General features: G+C 32.0%; 1 protein-coding gene across 2 annotated transcripts; it reads left to right on the forward strand.

Annotated features, from left to right (window-relative positions):
- The first annotated feature begins 2,994 nt into the window (after positions 1-2,994).
- Positions 2,995-22,044, forward strand: sas (stranded at second). 2 transcript variants are annotated; one of them, XM_015981925.2, is made up of 7 exons: positions 2,995-3,459; positions 8,792-9,196; positions 13,298-14,272; positions 17,103-17,657; positions 17,709-17,868; positions 20,685-21,766; positions 21,819-22,044. In XM_015981925.2, the coding sequence occupies exons 1-7, from the start codon at positions 3,363-3,365 to the stop codon at positions 21,824-21,826; spliced, it is 3,282 nt and encodes a 1,093-aa protein (XP_015837411.1). In that variant the 5' UTR covers positions 2,995-3,362; the 3' UTR covers positions 21,827-22,044. The 2 variants fall into 2 exon arrangements, with proteins under 2 accessions (XP_015837411.1, XP_008196251.1); XM_008198029.3 differs by lacking the exon at positions 17,103-17,657 and having other exon boundaries at positions 3,008-3,459.
- The last annotated feature ends 2,222 nt before the right edge of the window (positions 22,045-24,266 follow it).

Below are 24,266 nucleotides of genomic sequence, written 5' to 3' on the forward strand. Positions count from 1 at the left end.
AACTTTTTGGTTTCTCATAATCCAAACAATTATTAAATTGTTTTGTGGCTTTTAACTATTTTTTTGTCTCATCAACAATGTAGACTTACTGTATTTGAACTTGCAATACTTTTATTGTGGGGTTTAGACGGAACACCTGTAGAATAGTACAAGCTGTCCCAACGATCAGAAAAAGCTCCATAACTTGTTTATTACAACATATATTAAATTTTTCTTTCTAGATTATAGCTGCGTTTCTGCTATATGTTGTTAAAATATTGCCTGCATATATACAGGCTGTTCCAATATTAAAAAATTATTAAAATTATGTTTTTTCATATGGAACAACTTAAATTTTATTGAATTTTTAGACCTAGCTTTTAATACTAAATAGTTTGATTTTTTTGACAAAAACACGTTTTATTTAAAAATATATTACACACAAACACAGAATCATAAAAAAGTAGGCTTTTTACCACTTTCAAGGAAAAGTTCAAACTTAACTCTGTTCCAATTGTTTAGCGAAATAATTAGAAACATAAAAAATTAGTTTGTTTGTTAAAAATTGAATAACTTGAAAAAGATAAATGGAACACCCTATTTTTTGTTCTTGCTTTTTAAAGATTATTAAATTGTCTAGCTAAAAACATGAATTTCAAATGCCTAAAGTTAATCACTAAAAAGATATTTCACTTTAAAAGTTAATTTCAGCAACAATGCACACTATTCATGAGCATTGTTGGTACCATACCATAACCACAGTAACTCCACCACAGACCATTTGTTGGAGATTATAATTTAAAAATTTGCCAAAAATATTAAATATTTAGTTATTTTACTGTCATAAATGACAAATAATGGCCTAATGGTAACATTAAAGTTATTATTAGCAGAAAATTTCATTTTTCGACTACTGAGACAATAGTTAATATTTTTTTAATGTTTAATGCTAAATATCTTTTGAATAATCAGCAAAAGACACTTAAGTGTTAATGTTTTTAGAGAGACAATTTAAAGGTCTTTGAGATACGAAAATAAAAAATTGGGTGTTTAAAATTTAAACCATTTAAAATTGTGAAATTATTCAACTTGCAACAAACCTCTTCATTTTTTATCTTCTTGATTGCAGTTAGCTAATAAAAATTACATATCCTTAAATTAAAACTTCCTTGTTTAAAGTAATAAAAGTTTTACTTCCCTGAGATTCTTAGTTTTTATGTACCTAATAATTAAAAAGAGTGAGTTTATGTCAAAAAAATCAAGTTATTTCAAAAACTACGCAGAATCGATCAATGCAAGTTGAAAAACATAACTTTAGTGTTTTTTGTTATTGGAACACGCTGTAGGTATATATACCGCAATATTTTAGAGACATGCAGCAAAATCACAGCTGTAATCTAACAAAAAGAAAAAGTCAATATCTTTAATAATAAACAAGTTATGGGGCTTTTTCGGATAGGTTAATAGAAAGCTTTGTTAAAATTTAATTCTTTGTTAAAAGTTAACAACGCGAATGGGACAATCAAATACTTATTCAATTTGATCATTTAATTGTAGATTAACTTAATGACGGTTCTATATACCGACCCTAAGGACCGGTTTATAGAAGCGTCATTACTTTAATTCGCAATTAAATGCGTGATTAACTGATCACGTGACCAAATTGAAGCAATGTGATTAGTCCATTTGCGTTGTTAACTTTTAACAACGAATTAAATTTTAACAGAGCTTTCTATTAACCGGCCCCAATAAACAGTGACATGATAAAAATTTCGAATTATTTATTTTTACAACCTAGACGAATTTATGTTTAAGTGAGTCAAAAAATAAACACATTTAAAGTAAATTTAATCTGAAGCTGTATGTCGGTTCCAGAAACGGGAACTTTTTGAAGACGTAAACTTGAAGTTAAGGTTGGCTCCAGAAATGACTTAAGCTCGTTGTCATTTTCCTGGGAGACACTTAATTCTTGAAAGTTTACAGAACAGATAGCATCGATTCTGGAGATCGCAAGCCATTCGAGTTCCTCCGACACATAAAGACTCTGACCCTTGAAACATTGCCAGAAAGTTTCATCAAAACATTATGGATAAGCCGACTTGATGTGGCGGTTCTTCAGTTCTCCGTGAGATAGCACTGCAGCTTTCTACTTACGACTATAGCATTTATATTTGTAAATAAATTGTCATATTGTAAAGCCGTCAGATAGTTTGTTTTAGAACTCATATGCAAACAGTTCAGTTATAGAACTTATAGTACCTGAATTGTTGTGTGGCATATTAAGTGTGCTTCATTAGTGAAGTGTTTCTTATTCCTACTGCAGCCACAAGTCTTTTCTTTACGATACGGTTAATGTGTACGTTTGGCTAGGTTATAAACCAGCTGGATATTGTGTAAACTAACTTGGTTTTAGTCGGACTTTTGCTATCCAGTCTGGTTGAATGAGGTGTCATTCTTTTTGATTGTGACTGTAGGTCGATATACTTGCGATAGTTTGTCAACACACAATACACGTAATGGACGTAATACGTTAGGCAACACAGTATACAATTCCGCATTTGGTTACCTATCTTTCATATTGAACGTAGTCAAAATAACTGTTTGAGTTATAAATTATAATTAATAGGTTTAATCTACTTACAGTCTTTTCACTTAAATAAAAATATAGCATGTTTATTTTGCTTACATTTATTCAAGAATATAAAAAATCGAGCTTGATTTTTACGTTTTGACTTGACCTCAAAAAATGTGAAAACGAAGTTCCTATTAAAGAGCAATTTTTTGCAACAGCATTTATAATAAATTATGAATCAGAAATTTACCATCTGTCTGATCGCTTTTAGGGGGTTCCCCAAGGTTAAATTTCAAATGTGTTTTACACAAATTTTATACCACACAAATTCATTTACTCATCAATGGCAAAATTATTCATTTCCTCATTGCACGGAATTTTTTATTCCAAAACTCGTTTTTTCTTCTTTCACAAGGTTACATATTAATGGAGAATCTCCGATTCTACATCCGGTCGAATATTTCACAATTTGCCTTGTCATCGGGGGAATTTGGCAAAGAAAGTGTGTTAAAACGCTTGGATGTCCAAATGAAGACTTTCGAACCACGCATTTTTTAAACCTTTGACCACATTGTGCCAATTTTTATTTTTGGAATTTTTCACCTGATGTTTACTTGCACCTGAAAAGGGCCATCCTACAATCGGTGAACGTCGCCCCACTATCACGGTTAGTCGCTGGTAGGCTTGGCGGAGGCCAACCATCGCTCATGGTTGTACAACAGACCGCTGACCGGCCGCAGACCTACCAAGAATTTCCCAGTGATGTGATCTAAGCTGCTATTTCGAGTGCGGTGATCGACTGACGATCACGATGATACTCATCGTTCTGGTGTTTGTGGCGTGTGTGAATTGGACTTTAGCACAGTGTCCCGAAGGAATAACCGGGAATTGTACCATCCGACATAATGGTGAGGCTTGTTTGTAAACACACAGTAAGGTGGCTGGGCTTCCTGCTGACCTTGGAGAATCATTTCCATTAGGACTTGACGTAATTACAAGCAATTTCACCTGAAGTTGGAAACTTTATCACGGATTTATTGCTTTTTGACGACTTTCTTATTCGATTTCCTGATTTTGTCTTATTGTTTTATTACAAACTGATTAGAGAATAAGAAAGTGGTTTAGAAATTAATTACACTTCGAGAGAAACAATAGCTGATTGTGTGCAAATCCGGACCTGACCTACCGTTTTAATTTTTAATTTTAATACTTTTTTTCTAACTGTAGCATCTGTAGCCTAATGTTCAAATAAGTTTTGTCTTTATCATTACAAAATCGTTTCATGAGTAATCTCCATTTATTTTTTATTGTGCCCGGGGCCAGTCCTGGCCTGGCATTGAACCCAAAATCGGATTAGATATTTTACAATAGTCGAAATAATAAGAAAAAGACTTGAAATGGTTCCCACACAATGCAACATAAAATTTATCAGCGATCGATAAATTTTTAGTTGTTGAAATCAACAAATTTTAACGAATCTTCATCATTGGCGCAAGAGGAAATTACGGGTTTACAATCAACACAAGATAATCCAAACAACCTTGGCGTTACATCACGATTGTTTTCAAATCGGGTAAAAAACGTAAAGACGCCTCTCAGTGACAAAAAAGAGGTCGTTTAAATCTTAAATTTGCGCTGATTCATTCCATAGAGGAATTTCGTAGCACCGTTAGAGAATTTTGGCGAAAGGCGTCTGTTTTTGTCGGTGATTTGAACGGTGCGTCAGACGAGTAACCCGCATACCCATGAATAAGGAATTACTCGACTAATTACGTACTCATTAAATTAATTACCGGTTTGAATTTAAGTAAGTACGAAACGGTGTTAGTAGATCGAAGAGGTTTTGAGACATAAATAATGATTTTCCCGTCGGATCGGACGTTGAAATCACCGATTGTTACACATAAATAAATTCAAATCTGGGTAAAAGTCGCGCTCTTTATGATTGTTGGCGATGAGAATCGATACTTTCTTCCACTCCTTAAGCGATTATAACTGCACTTCTTACTTTCGAGCTTTTCTAGGCCAAATAAATCGTCACTTACAAACCCACTAATAATTCGATTTGCAAACGTTCCAGAAAGAATTGCAAAAATCGGAGAAAACGGAAATGTGGTCGTAGCGAATTTTTAGTGAAATTCGACGAGAAAGTGGACAAGTGTACAATAGAGAAATGTTAATAACCTTCTGAAGGTTACTACAAGTAATTGACCGTTCGTAATAAAAGAGTGGTGCACGTAAATGCCGCAGAGGCTTAAAATGATTTACAAAGCACGGTTTACAACGTGGAATATGATTACGTATGCCTACATCAGGAGTGAGCTTGATGTTATTATAGTTCCCTCAATTTCTTTTATTGAAAAACAATTCGTGTTTAAATTGTTTCTAATTATCTATTTTTGGGTATAAAGTATTTTAAAATACATTCTTTTGAAAATTAGGTCTACTTATTACCTACACCAAAACTTAATAAAAAAATTTAATTGTACGGATTAAGAAAAGAACTCGTGCATTAACCATGCTTTAATTTTTTTTGTTATTTGTGTGCATTTTGATTTTGTATGGAGCTTTTTTTATTTTGTTATTCGTATTCAACACTGATCAGCCAATAAGTGTTTAGCTTGACAACAGTATTTAAAGCTAAGTCCAAAAATATAAAAAACATGAATTTGTAGTATAATTTATGTCTGATATTAATAGTTATTTATGCAAAAAGTGAGTAAAGTAACACTTTTTTTAACGAGTAGGAACAGTTGACGGCCTAAGCTGTAGGCGAAAAAATACTTTACTCACATACTTTTCTACGTTCGTTACATTATAAAAATATTAAAAAATAAAATTATTTATTTAAATTTCTTTATTAATTGAAATATGGAAATTACAATTTTGGGCATTATTTATTTGAAGAGAAGGGCAAACGGTAATTTGAATTAGCTACATTAACTGATTTGCACAATTAGAAATTACTTCTTCTTTTGTAGTATTATTCGCACTTTCTTTTATGTAGTAGGATGAACTATAAGAATGTGGACACTTGAAAAGTTAATTTACAAAGAACGTTCATAAGAGTTTATAAGAGTTTTATCGAAAATTTTTGTTGCCTGGGTTATGAATTTTTTTAATAAAAAGCTTAACTGCCACACTGTGAAATAACAAAGTATAATTTTAGGGAGTCTAGGACTTAAAGTTTTCGTGTTATAAATTTTCTGGTGGACAAATAAAAATGCCTTTGTGAAATGATAACCATAATTTTAGATAAAAAATTTCAAAAAACCAAATGTAAAAAAACTAAGTAGCATAATTCGTAAAATGCACCCTAGAATTAGTTGGAACAAGTCCTTTTCCTTTAAGGCTTTTAGTTTTGGAGTTATGAATTTTTTTAGTAAACAACTAAACTGCATCTAATATGACCACCACATCCAATTTTATGCAAAAAAATTCAAAAATTCGATTATCGTAAGAAACTGGTGTAATATTAAAATAAGGATTCGCTGGAATAAACCGTTTTGTTCTAGGACTTTTAATTTTCGAATTATGAATTTTTTTAGTGAAAAACCAAAATAGTCGGAGTCGTTCCCTGGGTTTTTACGGGAAGATAGATAATTTTTAAAGCGCATTCTGATGCTTCTTTTGTTTTTACTTTAGTTTTTATTGTTTTCTAGCAAAATGCAAAAAAATTCCTAAGTTGAAAAGTTCATTTCTTCAAGCGTTGATTATGGAGAAACTATTGGAGTTAACGAAAAATGTCAAGTACTATTAGAACCAGCTTAAAAAATTTCACAAATGTCATAGGTTTAAAAAAAAACAATTTCCAACGCTGGCGAAACCGACGAAATTAAAAAAGCTAAGAGAAAAGAGCTAAATCTCTCAGATAGAGTTTCAATCGAGTTTTTTCAATTTTTTTACCCATTACGGCACATGCATAACTAGTCGAAAAAATACTGAGGACCGATTTATAGAAAGCTTTGTTAAAATTTAATTCGTTGTTAAAAGTTAATAACGCGAATGGACCAATCATTAAATTAAATTAATGACGCTTCTACAAACTTCTATAAGCCGGTCCTGAGTCTGCTGAAAGTAGGTAATACCTAAATAATTTTACTAAAAACTAACAATGACAGAGTTCATCGTTTCCTGTTAAATACTCATTTTGTTCTCTATGCATGATGTGATTTTTTTTCTAATTCCTTATAATTAAAATTCATTACTTAATTGATTAATTAATATTAAGTCACTGCAAAAATACTATTTTTTATGAGATGTCAAAACAAGCAATGCTTAAATGTTATTTTGTGCAAAAACATCGGTCTAATAAAATGGTAGCGTCAAAAAATTAATTAAATAAAAACTTAAAATTTAAATATACGCAATTATTACTAGCACCAATTATTATTTTGGTAATTTTTTGCTCAAAGCATTAGTGACACTAGAAATCATAAGATATATCGCTTAAGTAATATTTTAATATTTTTAATTGTATTAACATTAATAACTTGGTTATGATAAGGAATTCCAGAAATATTTTGAGAAAATTCAAATCCATAAAGATAAATAAAGTATTTAATAGCAAACGCTGACTGACGTGTGTGACTGTAAAATACTTTTAGCAGACCCAACTTGTATATAAATTTTTAAATGTTTTTGCTTTACTAACTCGCTGGCACACCTCGTATATTAAAGTGGACAAACGAATTTAGTCATGCTTCAGGAAACCAAAGAAGAAATAATTTACAACAACAAAAATCTGCTGTTGATTTAAGTAAGACGTAGTTAAGTACAACGTGGGTTTAAAAAGCTGCGTGCAATACGAAAATGCAAATAAAATATCTCCAAAGGAAATTATGAGTCATTTCCTCTCCCAGCGTGCAAATAACTAATCCTCCAAGTTCTTCATTTTTAGTTTTACGTAATCGTAATCTCGTTTAAAGATTATTAAAACAAATGAGGCAATTTGGTGCAAATTGCGTTTCGAAACGAGTGGCAGTTAAGAAAATTTATATCTAGTTCAAAATGAACAATCGTGCAAACGGCAATTTAACAATAAATATGGGTCATAATAAACAATGGTTGGCCATTGTTGAATCAGCATCACCTGAAACTTTCACTCTTTTATACCGAGCTTAATAATTTGCATATTTCATTATACTAAACTGATTTACTGAGGAACTACGCTTATACGCCCAGATCTTTGTTTAGATTAACAGCAATTAATTCAAGCTGGTTGGAGTAATGGAGTGTGAAAATTATTCTTTCGGCGAGTCTGATAAATGTTATCACCAAGTTCAATGGACTGATTAGACTTATCTTAATTATCAAGATTTTAAAATTTTCACATTGTTTTACATTGTTGGAACAATGGATGCCGTTAGGTTCTTGGGATGTCATTTGCATACGTATTGGAAGGTACCGTTGCAGAATAATAAGAAAATTCTTAATTTTTTTTACTCATCTTTGGCACACATTTTTAGCACAAATTATGTCAACGAGTTTTTTCGTCGAAATTATGCTAATTTATGAGCGTGTGCCACTAACTCCATCACCCAAGGACACAATTTAGTTTTATAAACATCCTCTATTAATTGTATCAAGGATCCAATTAACGGCTTAATTATTTTTTAATAAATTAAACAATTAGGGAAGTAATTTTCTGTGCTGGTTAATTCGAAAAGAAGATTCCAAGCACGACTCTAAAAATACTTAATCAGATGCAGCAATTATTACGTAATTCTTGAAACCTGTTTAGTGTTTAATAAAAAGGTAGGTTTGTGATGAATAATTTCTCAACACAAAATATAGTTTTTCGAAACAAAGACTTTTCCCACTCTGTCTAATATCTCGGTTGACAAATTATTAAAATTTAATGCTTTAGCGATTCAGCAACTTTAAACTGTTCGTGGGAACATTGCAATTACATTAAAAGTAGGAAATTGTTTACACGAGTAGCAATTTGCAGTTTTTCTAATTAATTCTAACTGTGAGTTGCGACTGAAAAATGTTCACATCCTCTCACCAATTTTATTTAAACTAAACTCAAGTCAAGCCTTGTTGCACACTGAAAAAAATGTGTGTGAAGACCTTTCATTGCTCCAAATCCTTTTCGTTTAATTGAAACCTTAGCGCGCAATTATCAGTGTGTAAACTTTCCGAAAACGATACAGTTACAAAACCGTATGACAGGTGCACATCCTGGTGCACTCTCGTGACCAATTATCTCGGTGAAAGTCGCACTTGCTCTTGCAGAAACGTCGCCGAAACCGCCCCTGCTCCAAGCAATGAACATGCTCGCTGAAGATGACGACCACAAAGGGCGAGCTCTTAATTTTACAATGACCGAATCGAACAACACACATGACGAACATGGAGACCTTAGCGATGTCACCATCAACGAAGATGAAGAAGAACATGACAAAATCACAGCTCATAATGTCACCGTTTGCTCAAAAGGAGGTTTGACGTACGAAGAAGGAGAAAAATTAGAAATCGGCTGCGAATCGACGTGCACGTGCCGAAACGGGAAGATGCAATGTGAAGATAGATGTGTTAAACCGATGGTGAGGAAAGGGAAGAAAATTGAAGATCCACTCTGCATTGAGAAGGACACAGACGACGAATGTTGCGCCGTTTTGGTGTGCACAGCAGATACGGGTAAGGAAAATTGACTGTAAATACTGTTGTAAATTTGTAGAAAGTACGAAGTAAAAGTATTGAATGACTTTCCGAAGATTGAAGTAGCTATCACTAACGAAAATAATACCTATATGGTAACTTCGATCTTCTAACATTTACATTCATTCCAAACCAATTAATTCAACAATATATTTGCAACAATTTCTTCTGTAGGGTAATATCTACTTAAAAATTATTTCCTTATTCATTCATGAATCTTTTATGAAATTAAACTTGGTACCTATCAATATGTTTGCTTCTGTTACTAAATCTTGCAATTTTCGATAATTTTAAACTGATTTAATTATCTTCATGCTAAAGTCCTTCAGTAGCTTTCTTAACCACAATGCTTTTTGACAAACTTCAGCTTCTTTTGAACAAAAAGCTTTTTGTTTTGTACTCGACCGGTTAATTGTGCCTCCAAAAAATTTAAACAAATTCACACTGACTTATTTTTGTCTGTTTTGCCTTTAGTCTAATCAGCATCAGCATTACAACCAATTTGTTTTAGTTTTTCTAATTTGAGTTCTCAAGATTTGATAAGCTTTAAATATCGGAGAATTTTTCTTACTTCAGTCCAATCAATTTCATTTGGATTACTGATTATTCTACTCAATATGGAAACGCTTACTGCTACATCTGGTTTTGTATAATACAACCAATTCCTCTTTTATATTCTTCGTTATCTCTTAATAATTTCGAATCATTTAATTCGTAGTATTAGTAGTATTATAAACCTAAATGCGTAATATTTTCCAAGTTCTTTTTCAATCATTATTACTGTGCTTACTGCTGTGTTAAATAAATAAATCCAATTTTTGTTTTCTTTCTTGTAATACAGATAAATATCTGCTGTTTCTGAAATATTTTCAAATATTTCTGATAATTACTTCATTCCAAGCTCTTGCTACTCAAATAATACTTCCCTACAATAATACATTTCTTCAATTTGCAAACCAATTTTTTTTTCTCGTTTTTAATAAAACATTCTGGTTGTTTCATGTACATTTTCTCTTCTTCATGTTGAATTTAAAAATGCAACTTCTATGTCATAATGTCTTACATAAAAAATTTCCTGATAATACCAAAACGGTTCTTGATGTCGTTTGTCGATCCACAGTTGCGAATAGTTAACCATTGTCTTCTCCACATTTTTGGAGGATATGCAATTATTTAATTGCATCACTTTGTTTTTTGCTTTTTTGTTTAATTTTTAGACCCATTTACAATCAATTTATTTCTTTTTTTCCGATGGAAGTTCTGTTAATTCCCATACATTTTTCGTCTTCATAAAATCAATTTCATTCTTCTTTTTCAAACTCTCTTGATAAGAAGTCGGATTTTCTAAATTTTGTACGACAGAATTAACTTTGTACCTTGCTGGTGGACACCCTTGATTCTTTTATTTTCAATTTCATTAGATTGATTTTTTCTTTATTTTGTCATTCTACAATTTCATTTCTTCCTTGATTTCGTTCCGCCAAATTTTTTAAGATTTCTTCAAATTATTTGATCTTCTTTATTTTTGCGTGAAAAAAATATTTCTTTTTCAGTTTACCCACTTACTTCTTCAATTCGTTAATTGGATAAAATAAATTCTAATCGTTTCCGGCTTTTTGATCCATCTTCATAATAACAACATAAGCAACACATTTTAAAACACTAAAAATTTTAGTGTTTTTTTATTCAATTTTTGTCTTTTGTCTTTTAAAATTCTTGTATACCGCCAAAGGTTCGGACGTAATTCATGTTTGGTTTTCTTTCATGCCACCAAAGTTTATTTGAAGCTTTTGAAAAATATCTGTTCTTCAAAAAAATTGTATATACACTGCTTCTCTCCAAATTTTCTTCTCAAGATTTGCCTCCAAAAGCATGGATTATGACATTACTGTTTAAGTGAAATATTTTTTCATTCAGCCACATCATTTTGTTGACGACTGCATGAAGCAGTTTGTTGATTTAATACCTTCTTTCTTCAAAATATGTTCAAATGAATGATTCATATATTCTTACCTTCATCTAACCGAATTATTTTTGGCTTTCCCTCTCAAACATGTTTTATGAATTTAACAATTTAATTTTTTGCTTCCATCAAATAAATTTTTGTATATCAAGTAAAATTGTCAATTAAAATTAAAATACACAGTATATCAAATATACATGTGTTAATTTTAATAGGCAACAGACATCAGCAAATACAACATTTTTTCTATTTGTAATTTTGCAATCAAAGTTTCGTAAATTTACTTAAAATTTGGAAAAATGTAGCATATAATATATACCCGTCTAGTACACAAATAAAAGAGCCGAACTATTTTCGTTGTGATAGAAACGGACAATTTAAACAATTAAAAAACAATCATGAAAATTGTTGCTATGATACAGATTTATTATTAAACATTGACCGGTTTGTTTGCACTAAAGAAAGGAGGAAAGCAGTAAAAATAATAAATAAAAATTTTGAAAAAAGTTATTGGACTTCATGAGGTTTATTACGTGGTAAAATTAACACACGTATTTTTGTTACACCCTGTATATCTCTTCCTACTTGGTGTACTAATTTGCATTGGTCCAATGAAACATAATAAGTTTTTAATTTTGACATGGAAATTCTTCTATGCCATAAATAAACACAGCCTCAAGCTCAACTATCTTTCTTCACATTTCCATTGAAATGATTGTATGTAATGCTATTTGAACAATGTTTAATTTGTACATTTTTTTATTGAACCATAAGCAGTTATTCTTCTATCTTTCTTAATTTCACAAACATTTCCCTTAAAACATACTTTAGTCCCAAATTACTTAATTTTTGCCCCTAATTGTAAATATTCGTTTGAATTTTAAGAAATAAAGGACTTGCTTAACTTCAACTTTAATTCTCTTGTTTTTATCAAAACAAATTATTTTTTCCCTTCTTGAACTTTCACTGATTGGCCATGTGCAAGATGCACTTTTTCTTGATGATTCAAATTAAATGTTGTATAGAATGAACGGACATATGTCATACAGGGTGACCCAGGGGTTCGTACTTGGTCTATAACTTTTTTGTTACTTGAAATATTGCTATGCCGTTTTCATTATGCGATAGATCGACTTAAAATTCACAAACTAAAAATATTTTTATTACATACAAGGGTGTATAAGGGTGGTGAACCAAAGTTATATTTTTTTAAATAGAACATCCAATACATTTTTGCATAATTAAATTCTACTCAAAAAATAATGTAACTTTATATAAACTGTTATGGGTCTATCTGTTTTCATTTCGGAATTATTCAACTTTTCGTTCTTCTAATTCTTATATTAGTCTCTTCTTCTGAATTCGTTGATTAATTTTGATTTGACAAATTCTAATATCAAATACTTTTCCGCGCGGCTTTCCAAAGTTCAAAGTTTCTATTATAAGTAGCTTAATATCTGGTAGCAAAAAAATCAATGCCACTACTAAATGGTTCGCTAACTTTTCACCTTATAAATGAAAATCCGTTATCACTTTCAAGTGATTTTCCATATTTCCTTTTTCTACCAAATTCTGTTTGCCAGAATTGATCTTTAAGTTGATTATGTTCCAATCGAAAACATATCGTTGCTCTTGTCACTTCGACGCGCAATTTCTATTCTGTAACTAGGTTTTCTGGTATTTCTTCATACACAACATCCCATACTTCTTCTTTTATATACAGGAGTTCCATTTTGTACCTCCATATCTGATGGTTTCTTCCATTTTCTATTCGAATTCAAAATTCCTAATTTTCCATATTTCTTCTAAGCACTTTTTTCGTCTATTTGTATGTATTGACTATATTTTTATATTTTAATACTTTAGACCATATCTGGGCCTTTAGCCTGTTGTAAATTTGTAACAAATACGAAGTAAAAATATTACTAAATGACTTTATTTAGAAAATAATGAAAACATATATGATAACTTCAATCTTCTAATAAATACAAGTCTTGTAGGATTCTGTGGGGCTGTAGCGTAGCATTTGCACGATTTAATATTTCAGGCCTCTTCTTACCTTTCTTTTGCCTTTTTGTTAAATTTGACTTTACCAAAAATGTTGTTTCCTCCATCAGAAACGGAGCCTTTAGAAATCTGTACGTTCAAGAACCACACTTACACTCGTGGCGAATCGTTCAATAAAGGCTGCGATGAAGTTTGCACTTGTGAAATCGCAGGAAAAACATCCTGCAAACCGCGATGTCCTCCTGTTAATAAAACGAACGATAAATGTGTGGAAGTGCAAGACCCGAATGATTCCTGTTGTAAGAAATTGCTTTGCGATGTGACTTTGGACGATCACGAAGCGGACAAGGATTATTCCATGCAAATGCATAAATTAATAGAAGCTAAATATTTAAATGAATCGACGGTTGAATTACAATTTGATCCGAAGCTGAACGAGAAAGAGAACTCGATTTTTATTGAAGGTAGTGCCGATCAGAACGATTGGAAAACTTATAAAATAAGAGCACAGAAATACGTCGATGTTATGGACGGAACTAAATATCTCAAACTAGAAAACAGCAAAGAAAGTGTTAAAATCGAATCGGCTGCGACAAAAACTCCGCTCGAAAACGCTTCCTCATCAGCTTGCACTTACAAAAACAAGTCTTTTGAATTAAACGAGGAGTACAACGACAACTGTACGTCTCTTTGCGTTTGTAAAGAGTCAGGAATGAAGTGTTTGAAACTTGAATGTCCTACTTATTTCGGCGTGGACGTTCTCGATCCGAATTGTATTGAATGGGAGACGGTTCCTCCGAATTTCCATCCGACGCCTCCAAACTGTTGTCCGCAAGAGTTGAAATGTAAAAGCAACGGTTCTTGCGTCTATGAAGGTCACACTTACCAAAACTGGCAGCAATTGCCTGAGAACGTCACCGGTTGCGAAAAACGATGTTATTGCGAAATGGGAAATGTCGAATGTCAAAATACTTGTCCTCCGGTGACGGCCTTACCGCCCCCAACACTTCCCTGTCCGCCGCATCAAGCAATAGTGGATCATCTGCCAGATGACGAGTGTTGCATGTATTGGGTGTGCAGTCAAGGTAAGTGGCACCGAAATTGTAGGTATACTTTGTGGGGTTATTAGACTAACGACTGTATAGAACTGACATAAATGTGACTGTAAATATCTTTGGGATGGTCATCAGAACAGAGGCCGATTAAGCGACTGGCGAACCTGGCGCATGTTTTTGAGCTTTTCATTTTCAAAAGAGTCTGAGCAGTTTTACCCACTTCTGAACGAATACATTTATTTGAACGTAGGTTTTCTGGCTACGTTGTGGAAACAGTTATCTTTAGGAGAAGGGATGCAGTCAATTAAAATCATTTTACTTTATACCATCAAATTTAATTAAAAAAAAACATCACAGAATACAAGTATACAAGTTCAGTACAAATAGTTAATATTTCATTATTGTAGATGTACAGAATCATTTCAAAATATTAATTTAAAAAGGTCACACAAAGTAATAATCATTATACAGAATATTTGAATCTTATGTTGAACAACAATAAGAAGTTTATTTTAAAGACGGAATTTACAAATGTAACATTTGTTTGCAGATGCAGACCCTACAGGTAAATAAGACATGTATGAAAATTATCTGATACTTAAGGTGATCTTTGCACACATTACTGGTTACAAAGTCGTGAGAATAACAAATATTTAGCAAATTACAATTTAACTTTAGCTTTTTTTGGAGGAGAGTGGTATCAGTTTACGACGCAATATTATTTATCTTTTAGAAAGAGAAACAGGTTAAAAAGGGCACAAACCATTATTTCAATTTCTTACTGAAGGCGGATTGAATTCATGTAATTTACGTAAGTTGTAGTACTTCAAATGTGTTAATCTACAAGTTCTTTCCGCGTATTTAACTACTAATACTTAATAGACTTTAAAACAATTAATTGATGATTGATCTCCCTTCATTATTGTAAGTTAAGAACCGAAACATTACGTCATTTATCATTTTGTTGAAACACCCGAATTTAAGAAAGATAAAACTTTCAGCTCATCTTCCGAAAGGGGGACTTGCAAGCACAAAATTCGCAATATTTGTGCATTATGAATCAAATTTACGAACTTTATGTCGCATATAGTTTGCGAATCACTTAAAGCCAAATTAAAATTTAATTCAGAATCAAACAAATTTGAATTAAGTTGCCATTAAAAATGCATCGCTAATTAAATTTTAACTGCCATTAAAACGTTTTGTCTCTCACAAAATGAACCAGTAATTGTTGCTGCTCAATTATCAAAATTTATTTTGCAGATTTAAAAACGGTTAGTAACTTCAGACATTAGTGGCCAGTTTATATAAAGTTTTGTTAAAATTTAATTTGTTGTTACAAGTTAACAACGCGAATGTACCAATTACATTTGTTCATTTTGGTCGCGTGATCAGTTAACAACGCGATTGTACCAATTATATGTGTTCATTTTGGTCACGTGATCAGTTAATCACGCATTTAATTGCGAATTCAATTTAAAAATTGGAGAAATTTTTAGCCTGTAAAAGTGATTGAAATAATTTCTTTTTTTATCCAATTTGGTTTAAAAAAATATTTTAACATTAAATAGAATTTAATGTTGCGTAAAAACATATATTTATTTATAAGATCCATCAGTTGAAAAATTTATTTCATTGTTAAATGCTCTAAAAATTACTTATTTATTTATTTAGAAAATTTGATATGAGAAGAGAGATCAAAGGAATCAACAAAAAAAAAACAAAAGAATGTCAGACTCTGTAGATTTTAATTTTTTTGAAATACCATTTTACTGGGTGTCTCAAAATTGGGGAATTCCGAGTTCAGATCACTGTAGAGAATCACTTCATTAGTCCAAATGTAGAAAAAAATAAAGACTCGCGGGTTTCCTATAAAGATACACTGGTTTGAACATCACTCTTTGAATTGCGTTATCTTCAAATACATGTTAAAAGTTTAAGCACCGGTTTATAGAAGCGTCATTGATTTAATTCGCAATTAAATGCGTGATTAACGGATCACGTGACGAAATTGAGCCAATTTGATTGGTCTATTTGTGTATTAACTTTTAGCAACGAATTAAAATTTGATGAAGCTTTCTGTAAACCGGGCCTAAGTGTTTAAAGTTATTTATGGTGTAGGTGATCGTGGAGGATAATAATGTAAGACAATTTTTCAAAAAATAGCTTTATTTTAGAATAAAATTTTGTAATTTGTCAATAATTTAATAATATGACAATAATTTAAGATTTTTTTACTCCAAAATAAAGCCAATTTTTTGAGAAATTGTTATACCTACATTATTATTTTCCACAATCATCTACACTATAATTAAAAATAAACATTGAGATTTTTAGCCTGCACGCAACTCAAGGTGTACATGAAGTGCACCTTCAAACTAATGTATCTTTGTGGGGAAACCCCAAATTTTTATTTTGCTTCTGTATTTGGGCTAGTGAAGTGATTCTCTTCAAGGCTCTGAATTCGGAAATCCTCAATTTTGAGACATCTTGTACTTTGAGTTATATTTAACTTTGTTAATTTAAACTGGAATTAATTTTTTTCAAAATTCGAAAGATATTTGTTTGGTTCAGACATGTGCAATATGTTCTAGTATACATAGGTACTTTTACTAAAAATTATGGTAAAAAAATTACATATCTTTCGTAATTGTACAAATTTTATTTTCTTTGAAACGTTTATCAGTTTTGGTGGGTATTGTTTGCTACTAAAACTGGAAAACTTATCTAAAAACCTATTTTCCTTTTTTTTGGAGGGGGACAAAAGCCTAAGGGCCCCAAAATTTTGACCGCCAGGTGCCCCCAGTCAACTTAATCCGCTTCTTCATCAGTAGAGACTTTGACAATAAATCTCTTTCAGAGAGTGGACGTAACGAAACAAAGATGAACGCAACGGAAATAAAAACACCGTCGAAAATCATGGGACCGTTACTAGTTTACAAAAACCATAACAAAACCGACAATAAAAATCCTCTCGAACCGTTCACACCTCCGAATTTGCCCCAAGACGAAAATCCATACTATCACAAAAACGAAAAAGACAAGTTTCTCGGTCCTTATAATCCAAATTATAAACAAAACAAGAAACCTGGACTTGGAAATAACCAAGACGAGTTGTTACAATTCATTCACCAACATCCCGAAATCACGAATTATCCTTCGGGATCCGTTGTCGAAATTCACAAACCCTCCTTCAATAATCGCCCCCAACATTTCATCCCCTATGTCATCCCACAGAACGGTCATTCGGACGACTTACCACCTGGCATAACCCTCGAACAAATTTTGCAAGAAGTGCATAAAAACGCAAACCCGAATGGTCATATTTTACCCTTCCCTAATCATTTCACTAACGGACCGGTACTTTTAGCCCCACAAAGTCCAATTTTGCCTAGACATAACGCAACGTTTCCAGGTTTGTCGCATGATTGCAACGGCACGACCAAGTGACACAGTTTTGTTGCAGGCCAGCAGTTTCCAGGGGGTTTCCCCACGATGCAACAGGATGATATTAGTGTGACGGCACTTGAAGCCGTGGACGCTCACACCGTGCGTTTGGCTTTTGTGGTCCCTTCGGTCATTGTGGGCTTGCATGGACGAGTGGAAGTGCGCTACACTCATCACGAGTAAGAAATCATTTACATAGTCCATTAAAATAAGCCTTTAAATCAAAATGTTGGGGTAAAGGTTGCTTGCATTTTTGATACAGGGTCCCCCAGCAATTTGAAAAAATCCATTAAATGTCAGATTAAACTTTTTTTACAAAAGCCGTGGATACCAACAATTATTTTAAGTATACAGAGTGTTTTCGAAAATAGCTACAATACATACTTACGAATATGTAAGTCTTTTTAAATGGAATACTTTTATATTTTTTATCTCTTGAGGAAGCTTTTAACACTGACGTTTTTCTAAATAGTTATTAGTCTATCTTGCTTAGTTTGTAAAATAATTTTATATTTTGACGAAAACACTTTTAAAAAATGTACTACATAAAAAATAAGAATACTAGAGAAGTAGGACTTTCACAGTTTAAACATAAAGGATACAAGTTTTTTTAGATCACTGCAAACACAAAGTTAAAAAAATTCAGAGATTTGTTGCAAGTTGAAGAACTTAGTTTTTTTAATGGAACTCTTAATGTTTCTCTAAAAAGATTAACAGTTAAGTGAGTAACAGTGGTTACTCAAGAGATAGTCAACTTTAAACATTAAAACAATTATTAACTATTGTTTCAGTAGTCGAAAAGTGAATTTTTTAGCTGATAAGAACTTTATTGTCACCCTTAGGCATCATTTATTACAGTGAAATAACTAAAATTAATATTTATTTATATAAAGTCAAATATCTCTTTAGTTATTGACTTTAGGCATTTCTTTACGTTTTTAGATAGACATTTGTTATTGAGAAGCAGAAATAAATAATAGGGTGTTCTATTTAGCTTTTTCAAGTTATTCAATTTTTTAAATTCTTATTAATTTTTTTTCGACCTTAACAGCAATTTAATAAACAATTATGGTACAGATTTAAGTTTAAACTTTCCTCTTTAAATTACTGAAACTCCCGCTTTTCTAGGATCCTTAGTTTTTGAGTAATAAATTTTTGTTTTCATTAAAAAAAATTAAAGTGCACAGCAACCGCATTCGGGTTTCTTTAGCAATTTAAATTCAGTATTACCAACAGACACAATATTTCTAAATCTGGCTGAATTTCAAGAACTAAACAAAACCTACCAATAAAAGTTTGAGTCAAAATTAGCAATTTTAAAAGCTCCGTCCAAAAGTGCAAAAAGATTTGAGGTGTCCCCATTAAAAAGCATAATTTAGTATTGTTGCTAATTTCTGAAACACTCTGTATATTTAAAAATAATTTTAGGTGATGCGGAGGGTTAGTATTTACGGTTCTGGTAAAAAAATCAATAATTTTTCCATTATTCGTTCGTTAGGACACCTTGTATACCTTGTCCACATGATACAAAATGGGCTTAGTTTGATGTTCAATGTCCCAACTCTAATTTTGACCAATTTTATTATAATTTATGTAATTATAATAGTTATTAATTCAATCCAAAAAAGGCATTTTTTACAATGCTGTGTATTCCTAAAGAGCGTTCATTTCTACTTAACACAACTAATTAAAATCCACACTGTTCTTTTGGAAAAAATAATTATTTTTAATATAATAATTAAAATAATGATTTAATAACATTAATAAATAGGTTTTTAAAACCCAAAAAATAATTGACGAACATTTGAAAATTTGACATTTTTTTCCCAACCCAAAGCCGATATAAAATTTTATAAGAACCAAAAATTGTTTAAAATTAAAGGACTATTCGAATAAAAAAACTTTACGCCACTCGGATAACGCTTAACAAAAATATGTCTTCAAATATATAAAGTTGATATTAAATCAGAAGGTACTACTTCACCATAAGACAAAAAAGAAAAGAAAAAACACCAAAACATGTTGTTTTGATCGCAAATGACTTGTACTAAATTTTATCGAAATCGATTATCCATTAAGAAGTTATTAAAAAAAAAAGAAAATTATTTTTGAAGTTCGACGCCCTTTAGCTTTTAAACACTGCAACTTGGTATAGAAGTTAGTTGGGTTAAATCGCTTTATCTTGAGCTGGGGAATCTATGGTTCTCTGTTGTTTCATCCCCCGAGAAGGGGTTGCAAAAAATGAAAGTTAATACATTTCTTATTACTTATTTTCTTAGTAAATACAAGAAAGAAAAAACCTTAAGAATTCATTAACGTTTCAACTCACTATGAACTTTCTCCCATATGAAAAATTCACTACACAAGACACAAATATGCATTTACAAGAAAATGTAATTTTTTCGGTTTTCCTTTATCAATCCTTTATACTCAGCCTTGTGTAATAACGTAAAAATCTACATTCATTGAGTTTCTAGCTCTAGAAAGTTCAAGGATGTGAAGACAAAGTTTAATCCAATTTTAGGTTTTTGTAAAATTTTCGTTAAAACGTCTTTTTCATATTGAGAGTAATTTCAATTTCAAAAACCACCTTCGGATTCGAATTTACCAGAAAATTTTACATAAGGTTCAAGTGTTTAGGTATGATGATGTTTTAAAATTGTAGACTTCATCCCTTTAAATTTAACCATTCTAACTTTGTTAATTTGAACAATGTCAAAAAAGGCAAGAGAACATTCTTAAGTAAAACTTTATGCTTTATAATTTTTATGTAGATAATTTTCCTAGCTCATACCGATTGTGCATAATCTTTGAAAAACAATTTTTTTTGTTTTTTCAACCCTTTCTCTGGGATGAAACAAAAAATTCTTCGACTAAACATGTTTACATACTGTAACTTATTAAAATATACGAGCTTTTCCCCAACATTCTGATTTAAAGGCTTAACTGACTGGATTATCTAAAAGTTTGTAAAATTATTTGTTTGAATTTTCAGCGATTCGGACGTAAATTCGTGGCAATTGCAAGTTTTCGCACCTCCCAATGACTTGATCGCCACTCCTCAACTCGAATTCGACCTTTTAGACCTCAAACCTGACACCGAATACAAGATCAAAATAACGATAACGTTGCGCGACCTCCACAACACGCCAAGTAGCCGAATATACAAAATAAGAACTCTGAAGGATTTAAATGCAACAACTTTGCCTCCGATGATCCCAATCGAGCCCGAATTGGCCATCAGCGACATAAATGCCACTTGGGTCACAGTGATTTGGCGCAAATTCACCGAATACGAACTGCAATTCATCGATGGAGTTCAGTTACGATTCAAGGAAATTGAGGGAAAAATCTACGACGCTACGCCACTTATCCACAGATCTGTGACAAGTTACACACTCGAGAACCTCAAACCTAACACGAAATACGAAATCGGGATTTTCTTCATTCCATTTCCGGGACAGTTGACGGAACTACACGCCGAACATATGCTGCATTTTACCACAGCCAACGAAATCGATACTTACGGCTTCAATGTTACTCTGGATATCTCTCATATCAAGTCAACAAGTGTTGAGATTTCCTGGTCCGGAGTGCCGTACCCGGAAGACAAATACGTCAATATCTACCGGGCGATTTACCAAAGCGATTCCGGGAAGGAGGATCATAGCACGTTTAAAATCGCCAAGCGGGATTCCCCCACGAAAACGGTCATAAGTGACCTAAAACCGGGCACGAGATATCGCTTGTGGTTGGAGGTTTACCTCACCAATGGTAAAATTAAGACGAGTAATGTTCAAGACTTTATAACGAAGCCGAGGGCGGCGCCGGCTTTAGGGGCGGCCACCCAATCGGATAAATTATCAGCAGGGGAGCAAAAGGGCGACTATTATGGGCCCCTAGTCATTGTTGCTATCCTAGCGGCGATTGCCATTATGAGTACGTTGATTTTGTTGCTGATTTTAGTTAGGAGACACAATCAGAATAAAGCTGCCATTACGCCGCCCCCGCCGAGGGTTAGTCAATCGGCCTACGATAACCCAACGTACAAAGTGGAGATTCAACAAGAGACAATGGGTAAGAAGTGGCAAAAAAACATTAATTTGTTCCTATATTTATATTTTTTTAGGGTTATGAAAGTGAAAGACCTCGACTGGTGTAAATATTAGGCAATAGATTTACGTGTAAGAAATCCTGATTAAGAATTTTGTATTTAATTTTAGAGTTAGGTTATGTAATATAATATTCCGACTATTGTGTATTATTTATTTAAATTTGTAGGATATTTAAACCATTCAAGATGTTACTGTTTGCAATTGATATTTTCCTAAAATTAAATAAAAGAACTAAAAACATTTGTGTCAAAAAAATTATTTCAAATTACGAAGGACTATAGACTAGGGGACTAAACGAAATAAGAAATCGCACGATTTTTGTCCCTCAAAAAAGTAGTACTGCAAAGTGAAAATGAAGACGCTTCGAGCATTATACCACCTCAATGCCAAAACGTTTTAAATTAAGTTGAGCTTTTCATTCTTAATACGCGAAGAAAAACTGAAGACTAAAATTTTCACACAAAAAAAAATAAAATCTGAGCTTTGTCTTATATTTATATTTCAAACCGTTACGAATATGACTAAAAATACAAGAAAAATGTCAGGACGAAAGTTGTAGAGGAATAAAGTTCCTAAAAAAGTCCGCAAAACCATATTATCTTCAACAGTTTAGACCCCAAAGACAAATAAGGACGCTCAAGCGATGGTCTTGTTTCATTTAACCGCTGAAGTATCAAGAAAGTTATTGCATGAGCAATGAGCATGAGCATGAGCGGTAAATGCATTTTTATGCATTTTTTAATAATCCAGTGTCATGTAGACACCAAACTTCAAAAGCTAGTAGCTCACTTATGGTTAGTCCTACAACAAAAATGTAAGGACCATTTTGTAGGAAATTTTATCAGCTTTAATCTTGGTAAGAAGATAAAAATTGATAGGAGTGACCGTTTCCGAAATATAAGCAAAAAAACAAGAAAGGATAGCTTTAAAGCCCCCCACCCACCTCGAGCTCGCCTCAACCCTCAGGGACTTCTGATGTATATCTACCCAAGTGTAAAGAAAGCGTTTAAAGAAAATCCAACTCTCTAGAAATTTTTTATACCGATCGCTTTATTTTTGTGTAATTTAACTAGGCTATTAGATGCATAGGTAAGGTGGGAGATAGTGGTGAAGAACTAGAGAGATTGGGTAGTGCCTTATATTAATATTTATATTGAAAAATAAGAATATGAGATATTATACATGCTGATCTCATACTTTCATACATATAAATAAAAAGAAAATATTTCCAGTAAATAAAGAAATACGAAAAATAAATCGTTTAGTACAATAATAGTATATTAAAAGTATCAAGAACGGTAAGGAGATTATTCTCAGACTTATTGTCTGAAAAATGGTAATCCTTAACGTTCGTGATGCTTATGGCGTTTTTTGCATGATCTTTACATTTTTTTAAAGATTTATTAAATAATTTCTTTATTTATTAATTTATTAATATTATTTTTTAATTTATTTAATACAGGGTGTCTCAAAATTAACGCCCGTGCTTTGGAAATTTGATTCAGGGAGCTAATACAAATCAAAAGTTAACAGTAAAAAATTTTCCACTTGTCCTTCGTTAGCGAGTTATTGATAAAATGTAAATAGTAAGCTTTATTCCGTCTTTCCAATTATTTGTGCAATGTAATTCATTAGTTGATGTTAGCAATGTTAGAATTCTTTAAATCGCTCGATCTAGTGACAAGTATTATTAATTTCTTTCGGTTTTGTATGTTTAAAATAATACAATACTTTTGTATTAGTGTATTCGAGATTTTGTCGATGTTAAAAGCTCGGTTATATTATAATATAAGTTACTTGTAGATGTATAAATGATGACAATGCCACATCTGAGGCTAGGGCTAATGCGAAAACAAGCGAAAACAAGTCGCATTGTTGCACATTTTGTGACATTCAATACGGTAAATTCGCTTTTAATAAAACTTAATAAATAAATTTTAAATTTTAATTTCTTATCAATAACTCGATAACAAAGTCCAATCGGACAATGGTTTACTCTTAACTTTCGATTTGTTTTAGTCTCCTGAAACAAATCTTAAAAACACGGGCGTCAATTTTGAGACATGCTGTATATGTCTATATGTATATCCCAGTGTGAAGAAAGCGTTTAAAAAAATTGCAACTCTCTAGGAATTTTTTCCATCGATCGCTTTATTTTTTTACTCCAAAACCAAAATAAAACAAATTTTTCTAGAAATTATTTTCCATAATCATCTTCACCATAAATAACAATAACCACTCAAATTTTTAAGCAGCAAAACGCAATTCAAAGTGCACCTTATTCAAACCAATGTATCTTTGTGAGGAAGCCCCAAATCTTTATTTTTTTCTACATTTCGATTACTGAAGTGATTCTCTACAATGCTCTGAACTCGAAATTCGCCAATTTTTAAACACTCTGAATTTATAAGAATGCAGAGAATTCGAGTGAAGATACAAAAAAAGTTGCTAAACAATGTTGT

This window comes from Tribolium castaneum, chromosome 3 (assembly GCF_031307605.1).
Source record: "Tribolium castaneum strain GA2 chromosome 3, icTriCast1.1, whole genome shotgun sequence".
NCBI lineage: Eukaryota > Metazoa > Arthropoda > Insecta > Coleoptera > Tenebrionidae > Tribolium > Tribolium castaneum.